The 14,603-nt window shown below is 40.9% G+C and overlaps 1 protein-coding gene across 1 annotated transcript in view; it reads right to left on the reverse strand.

The window, feature by feature from the left end:
- Window positions 1–14,603, reverse strand: part of agbl4 (AGBL carboxypeptidase 4) — a 410,530-nt gene that overhangs the window by 184,609 nt on the left and 211,318 nt on the right. The window contains exon 5 of the mRNA XM_051947376.1: window positions 13,817–14,033. Coding sequence (XP_051803336.1) covers window positions 13,817–14,033 — 217 coding nt within the window. The remainder of the gene's footprint in view (window positions 1–13,816; window positions 14,034–14,603) is intronic.

The following is a 14,603-nucleotide window of genomic DNA, read 5'->3' on the forward strand; positions in this document are numbered from 1 at the left end:
GCACTTCGTCACAATGCATGCTGTTCTATTAGCCGATGACAATGTGTGATGTGTGCAGAGCTCTCGCCGAGGAGATATGACCGCCAGTCACCGTGTTTCATCGTATAGTCAGAAGTGCTGTTCCTCATGTGTTAGACAGCTCAATTATTTTTAGAATATACATGTATTATTGTTTTGTAATGGATAGTAGTGTCAAGTCGAAGCTACTACACTGAAAATCATTTTAAGTTCAATCACTTTGGAAAACATTGCTCTCCTATTGCCTTAAAAATACAAGTTAATGGCAACTTAGGTGGATTAATGAACTTAAAGTCATCTTGTAAGTGTAAAACTAGCTGATTAAATTGACTAAACTTGAGAAAACGAGTTCAATACACTTCACATATTAGGCTGTAACTAGACAGACAGCAGTCACAGACAGACTTGTTTTCCTTTTACATTTTTAAAGTTTGAGGAGTTTCTTCGTTTAACTTTGAGAACTTACAGCATCAGCTGTTGGGGCTATTTTTGGTTAAAAGACAATCTGTGAGGCTGCTTCTAGTTACACCGAGAGAAATGATAAGTCGACAGGTGTAGGGACTTAATTCAACATATTCTAAATAATGTTAAAAAAAAACAACCAACCAACCAACCAAAGCTTTCGTTGCTTCTTAGGGCTACTTCTAATAAAATTATGTTCAGCCAACAAACTATACTGAGTTGAGGTAATTAGCATTTCCTGTTCAAGCAAAGATGTCGTAAATTACCACTAATGAAGTGATTGGTAGCATACACACACTGCTTTAGGTTGATTATTCTTGAATAACTGTGTGGTGTTGCATACCTAATTATGAACACAAGTTTTTATAGTTAGTAAACATTAAAGATTAACTTGCTCTAGTTCAACTTTCTTCAATAAGTTTCAATTTTTCATGTTTCTGATCATATCTTGAGTAACTTGAGCTCATATACTAACTTATAAGAAAGAACTTTAACAACAAAACTGTTAGTAATTAACATTGATTAACTTTAATTGTGTATCTTAACTGTCTGAAATAGTCCCTGCATCCTTAGAAGGCAGAAATCCTGAAGTTATCAAGTCATTTTCCTTTAGTTGCTACAACTAGTGTTAAATACAAGAGCAGAAATTTGAGTTTAAATTACACATCATGTTAAGTTGACACAATCACCAACAATATTGTCAACCCAACCCCTGAAAATAACGTTTCAGTAAATTTGTATCTTGTAATTATGCATTTTATTAAGCAAAGTAGTGACATCAAGTCCTCTAAATTCTATTTTACCAACCTTTGTCATAAGCTGGGTTTCCATTACCCTGAGATATGCGCAAAATGTAAATGGTGCAATAAAAAACTGGTAATGGAAACACCTGAATTTCGAAAAAAGGACTAAAATATCGATAAAAAGTTTTTACACTCTCATGAGGTGGTTTTTCAGACGTTTCGATATTGAAAAATATCGCAAAAGCGCAATGGAAACACTTTTTCTGCAATTATACGTCACCGGACGTGACGTACCTGGTCACATGACCAGTTCTCTCAGAGTAAACATGGAGCGGTACGTGTGGACAGAAGAGGAGACCGAGACTTTTCTTGCCATTATTCTTGAGAAAAACATCACTGCCATACTAGACAGCAAACAGCAGAGGAATGCAGAGTGTTAGAAGGAGATAGAAACAGGTTTTGGGCGTCCATCTTCCTGCAGTGAAATCTTAAGGGATGATATTTTACGAGAGTTACGATGCTTCTGCCCAGAACAACCTTCAATGGAAACACGTTCAAAGCGCAAATATACTTTGTCGAATTTTTAGAAATACCGCTTTTATTTTGCGAAAAACTGTAATGGAAACCCAGCTATAGTTAGAATTGATTTAGTCAGAGTGAAAAGAAACAAGAACAGACACACAAGTTTCCATCAGATCTGTCTCTGGGTAGGTTTTCCTGTCTGACGTTGCATTTCTGGGGAATCTGCTTATGTACTAGTTTTGTTTTTTGTAATGAGTTCAGTGAACCCTCAGCTCCTCATTCATTCAACTCATTTTAAATGTTTCAAATGTTCTAAAGTGGTCCGAAAACGAAATCAGTAAAACATATATTTACACCAACAGCTGCATCGATTTAACCACATTTGTTGGTGACGTTTTACAGTGCAGTGAATTACAAAGTGAGCTGATGGGGCGTCCACGTCGTAAGGTCGGTTATTAACACGAGAGCAGTCCGGCCCGCGGTGTGCTTCCTGTGTTTCCTGCGTCTCCATCAGTTTGCCGAGCCAGGCTCCTCCGGTGTGGCTGCTGACCTTCTCCTCTCTCCACGGCTGGAGTGGCTATTGATTGGATCTTGGCACACAGTGTACAAACACAGAGATAAGGGGGGAGAGAGAGGCAGCCAGGCAGATATAGCTGCAGTGCCCACTCCACTCCACTCCCCTCCTCTCGCTCCAGACACAAGGGGAAAAAAAAGAAGAAAGAAGAAAAAAACAGTTCTTCGAGACTCCACTCCCACCGAGCAGACACCCAGACATGGTACCTGAACACTGATAGCAGACAGGATTAGGTCTAAAATTCAATCACAACAGTCTAAGTAATGTTAAATCACTGCGGCTGACAGTGACCGCTACTTTCCTTCAACACAGCACAAGTGATCAATCATAATCTCGCTTTGATTTTGTGAGATTTAAGAAGAAAAATAGAACTGAGTGGATGTGACATCTCTGCACTGTGATTCCGAGATCAATAGTTTTGCTTGATGTGAACCGAATCGCGGCGTAATAGTGAGCAAGGACGGGCCCAGGAAGTAGCATGCAGGCTTAAGGCTGGTCAGTGGCCTCTTCTTTCCGCCACCCTGAGGTCTCTCATTTACACTTTCTTTCCATCTGGTCTACAGTCGGAGGCAGCGCCATGTCAGAGGTGACTAATAGTGTCATAGCCCTGCCCTCCCCACCGGGCCGAGCACAAGAAAAACCTCAAACTGCTGCCTCCGCAACTCCTGGGCTGGTGGGAAGGAGAAAAAAAAAAAAAAAAAGAAACGCTTTGTCAACAAGGCAAGGTGGGCAAATAAGGTGCTTTCAATTTCAGATGGCTGGGGGGACACTCGAGCAGAAATGAGGAAATAGTTTGAAAGAAAGAAAGCAGCAGGCATGTTTTTAAAGAGGCTTGTTAGCATCGTAGCGGGTCAAAAGCGTGTTGTCTTTTTCTCTGTGTCTCTGTGGACACAGACGCCTCAGGGGGGAGGAAGAGAGAGGGAGGTTTACTCAGATACTGTCAGGATGGTCTACAAAAGGAAATGTTCAGACAGGCAGGGACCAGAGGAGCAGACGCAAGGCCATGAACCCAGCAGAGCAGGAACAGGAGGAATCCAAACCCCTCTTCTCTGGGGAAAAAGTGAAATTCTTCTGGTGTTTGTCTTTGTGGGTGACGTGTGTGTGTGTATGTGTGTGAAAGCGTGGGTATATGTCTTTAAAGCACTTGTGTGAGTGTTGGGAAAGGTGATATTTCACTGACAAGCTAATAACCGGATAATCAATGAGGCGACTTGCAGACATGTAGTCCTTTCTGTTACCTTGAAGTTGTGACCACGATCGTACGAGATGAGCAGGAGCAACATTGCCATGCTATTTTCAACACGGCATGGGTCTTTATTTTATTTATAATTGAATAAACATGCACAAACGACAGTACTTCAAGTTTTGTGAAGTGATTTGAGGAAGGATTTTTCCACAGTTCAACACCAACACACTGAGGCTCTCTGGGGAACGAAGCAGTGAGGAATATTAAAGTGGACCTGAATGACAGAATACTGCAACTTTAACAGACTGATGAAGCAAAAATGTTCCTTATTCCATGTCTTAAAAGCATAACACATGTTGGGCCTGATAAATACACATATGACATTAAAAAAAATCCCAACTAATTAATGCCTAGTAAAGCCTTTCGGTAAAAAATGTGTTCCAAAACAGTGCTTTGACGCTTTTATCGCGCTCATTTGCCTTCTGGCTGCGAATTTGATGAGTTATCCTGGCTTTGTGCAGTAACAAAATCCAAACACCAGCTCCTCACTAATTAACATTTTATATCTTGTTTTATATTGTTATTCCTGCAAAACTATAGGGGTTTAGGTGCTACACTATTTCTTAGCGGGGAGCATTCATTTCACGGATTCTCCACCGCTTACCTTGTAACTGCTCCCAGTGTGACATAAGATGGTTGTTTCAACACTTTGTATGAATTAAACAAACCAGACACGTTACTGTGTGAGCTTTAGGATAACTGTAAAATGGACACGGCAACTCCTTTCAGACTAAAAAAGTGAATTGCTCTGTGATCAATGGCAGTAAAAGGATACAATGCTATAATTTACACGTGAGAAAGTGAATTGGTGTTTATGAGGCTGAGAAATGAATAAGTACCGTCTGTATTTATTAGACAAAAAAGACCAAACCACACTCCTCTGTTCACTTTCATCTACAACCAGAAAGGTTGTGCAGATAGGAACCGTTAAAGACAATCCAGCTGCAACCATTAGCCTGCATTAGCATTGTAAAATACATTGAAATGTTGAAGCAAATTATCCTCAAATCCACTGACATTATCTGCAACATAACGTGGGCACATTAAGTAGCCAAATAACATAAAATGTGTTGCTTTTCAGGGCACCGGCTGAATGCTGTAGTGCACTTTGACTTTTCTAACTCGGCACTCTTCATCTTTTTAGAAGTGTGGGAAGAGCCTATAGTTTCAAACTGAGGGATTTATGTGCACTAAAAATGCCCTAAAATGTAAATGCAACTGGATTGGTTGCCAAACCATAGACTGTATATAAAGATGGACGTAGCATCTGGCTCCAGAATTGAAGCCAACCCGGAAGTGTCAAAAACTTGCAATATCACGCCGTCCGCTAGGGGTGGCTCCAAAAAGCTTTTTCTCCATAGACCCCAATTCATTTTTGGAAAAAATAAAATTTGATAGACTGATGTTCTACAGCTCAGGATTTTTTTCCCGTTAGTTTTCATGGTCAAAATGAGAGATCAGGTGGCCGATCTTAAAATAAATCAATACTGAATTTTAAATAAATCGTTAAAGTTGGCGGAGCCAGGGGGCGTGGCTATACTTGATAGACAGCAACAGAAGCCTCTGCGGTAAAATGTGGGCGGGATAAGAGAGTCCTCAGCCAATCCTGCCCCTAGTTGCTCTCCGGTCCAGTCTGTTTGATGACGCTTTTTACGTCACTGGCTCCAAAAAATCCAAAACGGCGACCAGGAAATAGCAAAATCCGGGCTTCATTTTCTCGGCGTTGAAACCAAAGGGTGACGTCACGGTTAGTTTACGCCTGTGCCAAACACATGCAGAGGTTTACGACACATTTATTCCTCTGGCAAGGAAGGTGGTGGAGTTATGCGGCAATTGGCATATGTTTGTTAATCTGTCCTTCTGTCTGTTAGCGACATGACTCAAAATGGACTAAAAGGATCCGGATGAAATTCTCAGGGAAGGTCAGAAATGACACAAGGACCACTTTACCAGATTTCGGCAGTGATGCAGCTTATAGTCTGGATCCACGGATTTGGTAAAGATTTCTGTATCATTGCGAGATAGCGGCACGGCATCATTGTAACCATGACAACAAGCGAATGCTGCATCAGCTGCTGACGATCACATGATTGCGATCCTATTAAAAATCCACCGTTGCGGACGTATTGGGACTTTTCCATCAGAAATCATACAACGACTGAGCAGTCTGAGTGCTTTTCTAGTTTTATATTATTATTGTTTTGTTATACCTTTGCACAGTAGATGTTTGCTCCCATATAAATGTTCAGAATCTTGCACATTGCATTTCTAAAACTGGAATCAAAAGCAGTGAAGATTTTCAACAAAAGGCTTGCAAAGAAAAGAAAAGAGGACCAAGAGGGCTGTGAATGCATGTCGGACTGCATTTTATACGAGTTCAGCTGACAAAAGCTTAGCAGTTTTAAAACCTACACGCTTTTCACATGTGTGTCTGCAGACCAAAGCCTGTGACAGTGGATGCTGTTTAACTGAAACTGCAACAGCTCGCTCTGCTCAGTGGACGGTTGAATTTCCTCTAATGGGAAAACAATAAAGCACATGGGATACAGCGGCTAACACTGTAATGCTGTTTTAATGCGATTATTCCTGAGATGTGCAAATACAGCACTGGGCTTCTGGAGAAATTAGGATTTTCAGACTGTGTTCAGGCTCCATCAACGGAGATTCTATAGAAATCAAAGTATAGCAGCAACTACTTCAATTTCAACTCCTTTCATGATGAATTCTAAAGGTAGAGATGACAGAGAGGTTCCTCAAACAGTATCTCAAGCATTTGTTTTGCACAGTCTTAATGTTTGGGCTACACATAGATGACAAACTTTACATCAGCTTTCATATGTGGATACTTAATAGTTCCTGCTGGATCTTTAAGGCTTTATAGGTACAGGTGTGTATCATCATCAAGCAATTCCAGTTAATTGAATAAATCTTGGCTCCCTTTTCTCTTTTAAAAAACTGAAACAAGATGATGGTGTTGCTTCCATCATGCCAGATGATGAATGACTGCTTTTTTTTGCCTATAAACCACAGTACTATTAATGTTTATTGAATGTTTGGGGCACCGATTTGCCCTGTATTTATGATCTTTTCTTATATTGTTTGTTTATCAATGTGAAAGAGAATATTATGTGTCATAATTTAAGGTTGTTTTTATTATTTATGGAGAGCTTATTGTATCTGAATCCAAATGTTTCGTCAAGAATCTCAAGCGTCACTTCATTACAACTTAGAGAGTGTGCAGGAGTCTGTTTTTGTAGACGATGAACGGCAAAACACTAAAGTTTACCGTTTATTGGAGACTTGCTGTCGTATGATGATATGAAACTGACTTTCCTGAACAGGTGAATTGCTCTCTTACTGTAAAGTCTCAATTGTCAGGTGGAAAACGAGGTGAAAGTGAAGAGAATCAGGAGGCTGATCTGAAAGTTTTATTCAAATCCTCCCGGTTTGCCCTTTTCATTCATCCCAGAGCCGTTACATCTCTCTCCTGTCTCCGGCCTCTATTTGCTTCTCTCTCTCTGCCTCAATTAAACCGACTTCTTCCAGTGCAGCTCAACTCGAGTAAATTCAGTCAGAGTAATTTACACATTGAAATCAATTCACTCTGCTTTAGTGAATCCTGATTTGGGTGAGAAAATAGCCATAAAAAAAAAAAAAAAAGTAACGACCACCTCACTCATAATGATACAGAGAGCTGCAGGTAAAAAATTAAAAAGAGAAGACAACCTTTCTTTTACATTATCTGAGCCTACCAGTGCAGGCTGGACGGCAGAGATTTTATTCAGGGGAATACATTACAAAAAACAAATTAGTCAGCAAGATAGAAGAACGCCAGCGCAAATGGCCCCGGCTCTTATTTCCATCCTTATGAGATAACTGTACCCATTAGAAGGTTAAAGCTATTGTGGTGCCCCTGACGTTTTCCACCGTTTCCAAAGACTCTGCCTTGGAAATTACAGCAATCCGTCTTTAAACTTTGATGCAGCCAGAAAGCTCTCCTCATCCCTCCTCATCCCTTCCTCCCTGACCTGTATGTGTGTGTGTGTGTGTGTGCGCAGCTGCATATGTGCACGTGATAGATAGTGGGGGAGAAGGTAACAGCAAGAGAGGGAGCAGACAGAGAAAGAGATATGAGAGGGTGGAGCTGGGCTGTCTGCCACCCAGGCCCAGAGAACATAAAGAGAAAAATACGGTCATAAAACCTCTCTATGACTATGAATACTAATACCGACTCTGTGAGCCAAACCAGGTCTGTCCTGTCTCTTGTTCGCCTCCGTCTTGCTCGGAGAAATGACGTGGCTTTAAAATAAAGAGAAAATAGTGTTCGGCTGAATTGTATAGCTTCGTATTTACACCGTGTTCTACACAAAGCAGTAGTAGTACAGATGGAGGGGGAGGATTAGTTAGCACAATGGATGGAAACACTAACCCTTTATTTGCCGGACTGCTTAACATAGATGTGCTTTATATTATGCTCTTCTTCAGTGTTTTCTCCTGTAGATTGCCGAGTGACAACAGGTTATAGGACAACGGCACAGAAAAAGACACCACCACTTACCAGAGCTGTTTATTTTGTGGCTTGATCTTTTTTTTCTCACAGAAGCCAGTCGTTTATGTCAAGCCAGAGTTTTTGACATATTTACAATGCTCGAGAATCGATTCTGTGTTCGCCCTTTAATGCATTTACAATCAGTAAATACCTTTGCTAGAATTTTAATTGTTAGTGGGGGAGTCTTGCCCTTCATTTGGATTGAAATTACTTAGAAACACATACATACACACGTGGACAAAATTGTTGGTACCCCTCAGTTAAAGAAGGAAAAACCCACAATTCTCACTGAAATCACTTGAAACTCACAAAAGTAACAATAAATAAAAATTTATTGAAAATTAAATAATCAAAATCAGCCATCACTTTTGAATTGTTGATTAACATAATTATTTTAAAAAACAAACTAATGAAATAGGGCTGGACAAAAATGATGGTACCCATAACTTAATATTTTGTTGCACAACCTTTTGAGGCAATCACTGCAATTAAACGATTTCTGTATTTGTCAATGAGCGTTCTGCAGCTGTCAACAGGTATTTTGGCCCACTCCTCATGAGCAAACAGCTCCAGTTGTCTCAGGTTTGATGGGTGTCTTCTCCAAATGGCATGTTTCAGCTCCTTCCACATATGTTCAATGGGATTCAGATCTGGGCTCATAGAAGGCCACTTTAGAATAGTCCAACGCTTTTCTCTCAGCCATTCTTGGGTGTTTTTGGCTGTGTGTTTTGGATCGTTGTCCTGTTGGAAGACCCATGACCTGCGACTGAGACCAAGCTTTCTGACACTAGGCAGCACATTTCTCTCCAGAATGCCTTGATAGTCTTCAGATTTCATCGTACCTTGCACACTTTCAAGACACCCTGTGCCAGATGCAGCAAAGCAGCCCCAAAACATTACTGAGCCTCCTCCATGTTTCACCGTAGGGACAGTGTTCTTTTCTTCGTATGCTTGGTTTTTGAGTCTATGAACATAGAGTTGATGTGCCTTACCAAAAAGCTCCAGTTTGGTCTCATCTGTCCAAAGGACATTCTCCCAGAAGCTTTGTGGCTTGTCAACATGCATTTTTGCAAATTCCAGTCTCGCTTTTTTATGAGTTTTTTTCAGCAGTGGTGTCCTCCTTGGTCGTCTCCCATGAAGTCCACTTTGGCTCAAACAACGACGAATGGTGCGATCTGACACTGATGTACCTTGGCCTTGGAGTTCACCTTTAATTTCTTTGGAGGTTGCTCTGGGCTCTTTGGATACAATTCCAACGATCCGTCTCTTCAATTTGTCATCAATTTTCCTCTTGCGGCCACGTCCAGGGAGGTTGGCTACTGTCCCGTGGGTCTTGAACTTCTGAATAATATGAGCCACTGTTGTCACAGGAACTTCAAGCTGTTTAGAGATGGTCTTATAGCCTTTACCTTTAAGATGTTTGTCTATAATTTTTTTTCGGATGTCCTGGGACAATTCTCTCCTTCGCTTTCTGTTGTCCATGTTCAGTGTGGTACACACCTTTTCACCAAACAGCAGGGTGACTACTTGTCTCCCTTTAAATAGGCAGACTGACTGATTATGAGTTTGGAAACACCTGTGATGTCAATTAAATGACACACCTGAGTTAATCATGTCACTCTGGTCAAATAGTTTTCAATCTTTTATAGAGGTACCATCATTTTTGTCCAGGCCTGTTTCATTAGTTTGTTTTTTTAAATAATTATGTTAATCAACAATTCAAAAGTAATGGCTGTTTTTGATTATTTAATTTTCCAAATTTTTTTATTTATTGTTACTTTTGTGAGTTTCAAGTGATTTCAGTGAGAATTGTGGGTTTTTCCTTCTTTAACTGAGGGGTACCAACAATTTTGTCCACGTGTGTAGGTGATTCATGTAATCCAGCATTATAGCCTGCAAATTAAGTTCCAGCTGCAAGTGAATCTATTTCTTTTTTTTATAAAAACGGGGTAAACTGGGCATACTTGTGTTAGACTGCAGTGTTTCTTACAGCTTCAGCAACATCTGCTAAAGCACAGCTCAGCACTACGGTAGCATTTAATGCTGGCTGGTTGTTACCAACCAGATTGTGATGCGGATGGGACGTTGTTTTAGCCTAGCCGCACTAGACAACCCACGGCAACGAATTTAATTCTCTGCCAGACTGGGTCTAGTTACCCTCCATAAGGCTCGAGGCTGGATTCTCCTAAAACTGGCCGACGAATCACCATGAAGTGTAGAGTCAGAAGGCGGGCGTAACTAAGTGACAACAGAGGCGCGACGATTCTGACAGAAACAACCGGAAACAACTAGCCTAGCCACGCTAGACAACCCACGGCAACGAATTTAATTCTCTGCCAGGATCGACAACAAAAACGACAACAGTCGTTGAGCTCCATTAGCACCGACTCTGAATAATCTTTCTGTTAATATGTCTGTAATATACTTGAGCTTCACCCATTGACTGTATAAATAAGGCTTCACCGAACTACCGCATCCTCTGATTTCCGGCGCTTTAGGAGCCTATTCGTTGCGCTGATTGGTTGTATACCTACCCAATTGCTGCAGAGGGATTTGATAGACAACCTTTTAGCCCGCCTCCCTCCCTGTCGAGCGTCCCTAGACCCTTGTGCCTTCAGAACATGGGTCTAGCAGGGCTAGGCTAACGTTGTTTGAGAGTTGGTGAAAATAAACAGACAATGCAGATAGTCGGAAAAATCAGTAGCAATTATAAGATACAAATAATCGTCCAGGATACGGAGTGGTCAATCCCTAATGCACACTACTCCCAAGCACAAATTTAGGTGAATGTTGCACTGCATGCAGCTGATTTTCAGATCATGTAGACCCTAGCGAAACCTCACGAGGTTGAGAACGCTGAAAGTGATGTCTCCTTCACATTAATTGTCTTCAATCGGTGAACTTTTGGATGTTTTTTCCTTTGAAGCAACCGGAGAAAATGCTGTGCATTAAACACAGAGGTTTAGAGGTTGGTGGCAATGTGAAAACCTCAAGGTAATCAACTTTTCTTTCTATGTCGTACCTGTAGCTGGACTTCCAATCCCACTACTTCTGGTCTGGATTCAACTCTTACATTAACAGATCAATATTAAACTCAGTGATTTGGGGTAAATGTGAATTTTACCATCAACAGGGGACACAGTAGATCTACTTTAAATAATATCTAGTTGATGAGAACGACTCATCCTTCTGCCTGTCATAACAAAACGTAAACTGAAGATGCAAACAAAGACGCTGTAAAGTCAAAACAGACTTCTATCATTGAGCAGGCAACATTCAGGTACAGAAAAAGAGGTTCAGCTATGGAGCTATGTGCAGACGTTCAAAGACAGGAGTTCTCAGTATTGTTAAAACTTCAAAATACCATTCAGCTGAAACTGATATGACTAAATATGCCAGAGAAATAAATGAATACGGTTATGAACTGAGTGAGGAAATAACTAAACGGCACAATAAATAACTATAAAAAGATCAGAGCTGCAACTTTTGAGTTCAGCTTTGAGTGAGATTTGTGTCCCTCGTGTCACCTCATATCAATCCGATATAATGCGTCTCAGTTGCATTATTATTTTCAAAGCCGTGACGCTGAAATGGCTGTTTTATTGCCAGTACTCTGTGTATTTTAATGACACTTATCCATTTACCCTGTATCCGTTTCAAATGATTTACTCTATAAGCAGCAAACCTCCCTTTGCTGAACGCTGACCTGTGAGCAGTCAGTGATATTCACCGACGCAGTCTCATTTGCTGCTGCTGACACATTATTGACTTATTTATATATTTATGATGGCACATACTGATTTCATTTGATATTTAACTGCCTTTTTTTCCTTTCAATTTGAACAACTATATGAAACAGCAATCCTGCCGCAACCTGTCGTTCCCTCTCCACTTCGACAGCGGTTAGCGTATTTTTAAAGGGTGCACACATGCAATAAATAATATCCCTTAAATGTCAAATGATTCAGAATTGCACTGCCTTACAGTCACCGCATTACTTTGAAGTTAAACTGTAAGGTGTTGACTCTTATGGCAAATCAAAAGCCAGATGTGGATAGCCGATACATTTACAAGACACCTGAGAAATTAAATAGTTGCAACAACAATTAATAAATCTTTATATTATATGACTATTATTATTAAGCTTTTGTACATAACAAATATTGCTATTACAATCGGGAAAACAGTGCGAGTTTCATCACTATCATGTCTCACATTACTAGCACACAACTCTATATTTGCACAACTCTGTGCAATGAATTTTCTTTTGGTTGCCACACATTAAACACTTACAACACTTGCTCTGCTGCTAAAGGCATGTTTGCAGGCCAACTTGTTGAGCTGGATTATGCTATTTCACACTACAATAAAACTAGAAGCATTTACCGTTCCAACCGCTAACCACAGGAGTCACCAAATTAACCAAAACAGAAATCCTAAGGGTTCCACTCTTCTTTTCACTACTGAATCACGCATGAAGAACTTAGTTTTGAAACATTATCCAAAACACTCCATCCAAAATTCAATAGTGTTACTACTAGTACTGTCCGAAACCCTCCGCTTTGATGGCGCCGACCAAGGAAATCCTTAACTGACTGGTATCGGCAAAAACCTAAGCAACGTTTGTTTTAAGATTAAATATTTTACTACACATGTGCAGTTACACCAATCAGTAGTTGATTCATTGCTCAAATAAATTTAAAGCTGCATAACCATGATACAAAAATGAAAACCACTGACAAAGAAATGAGTCGTACTCCATCCCAATTTGATATAAATTGAGTGAGCTGGCTGGAGATCATTTAGCCTCACAGAAGACTCTATCATGGTGTCCTTTACTAGCCACACCTCCACAATGCTCTCCGCTTACCAACAAGGAAGTTCTCTGGTCGCTATGGTATGAGACAATAAAAGGCTCCACCTGGTGGCGCAACCAGGTACGATAGCTAATACACAACACCCTGAAGTGTGTATTATCTTGGAATATGGTATTGGATATCAGCAGATTAAAAAAAAAATGATTCGGATCGCAGCAAAAAAAAAAAAAAAAACCTTGATAGGGACGTCCCTAGTTATTACTATTGTAGGTCGTCAGATTCTTTATTGATAGAGGTATTACTTTTGGTTTTTAACCAGCCGTTACATGCCACGGTTTCCTCTCTGCATTTTACGGTCAGGTGCTCTTCACAAATACCTGTACTTTCACAGTGGCCCCCTTGCAGCAAGCTTTCCCTGACAAATGTCGGAGGACAGAGGAAAAAGTCGTAATCTCTCAAGCATTTCTAATGAGTTTTTCTCCTACAATTATTTGATAAGAGCAGACAAGACTGGAGGCAGTGTGTATGATACACTAGCTTCTACTGCCGAGGTGAGAGCTCTGCTGATTACACACAGTCATTTACACACACACACGCACACACACACACCCAGAGGCTTACAGTCCGTCATCTCAGAGTGCAACAATCCTAATAATAACATGAGAGGCTGAAGTTATGACCGGCAGGCACACCTAAGTTACCAATCTGGGTCTCCTTAATCTGAACACACACACACAGCCACACACACACACACACTGAGCCTTATAGCCCTTCCACCTCTAATCTTCGCCACCATTCGACTCCTCTGCTCCAGCCGTAACCATTACCACCCCTCACACACTTCCCTCTCCACCTGCTCACAGCACTTTTCACCTCCCAACTCACCACACTGAGTCCCAGCTGTTCCCTCTGCAGGTAAGGCAGGTTCCTGCGCTCCAAGCTGGCCAGGTAATGCTGCAGTCTGGAGTAGGTATAGGGGTAGCAGTAGGCGAACTGGTATACGTCGTCCTCTCGGTCAAAGCAGAAGGCGAAAGACATGACATAGTTGCGTCGGTGGTCAGGGCAACGGTAGTAATACACGTTCTTGGCTGGGAGCCTCTGCCTGCAACAGACAAACACATTATAGGGAAATTAGAGAGGTCATTTACAGGACAGGTCTTCAATTTAAGAACATTAGGACTAAAAGGTTTCCGACTGCATCAGGCAGAGACATGAGGAACAATGGGGAGACTGAAGTTTTGCCAGAGAGGGAAGAAAGTTCAGAAAGTGTAAAGATAGACGAGGAAACAGAGGCACATAAGTTATACAGAGAACTGAGAAATCACAACGCAGAAGTTGCATCAACGTGTCAGTTTGCCTTCTTCCAGAGATGTTGAGTTCAGCTGGTGGAGCAGAACAAGCACTGAGGGAATGAGGGCGATGCCACCTGCTAATCATCTGCAGGGACATCTGAGTGGAGTTAAAACAAAGAAACCAAAAAATCTACGTATTTTTTGTTGTTTATGCACAAACTCCACCATTCTCTGATGAATTTCTTCAAAAAAATCTAAACGAAGAGGCAGGAGTGATTGGATTCAAAGGGAATCATTTGTGATTATTAAAAAACACTTTGTGATTCAGCGTTTGTCATTTAAATACTGCACTCACCATTTTTCATTTAAGGAAAATCCAC

Source organism: Acanthochromis polyacanthus, chromosome 4 (genome assembly GCF_021347895.1).
Source record: "Acanthochromis polyacanthus isolate Apoly-LR-REF ecotype Palm Island chromosome 4, KAUST_Apoly_ChrSc, whole genome shotgun sequence".
Taxonomy (NCBI): Eukaryota; Metazoa; Chordata; class Actinopteri; family Pomacentridae; genus Acanthochromis; species Acanthochromis polyacanthus.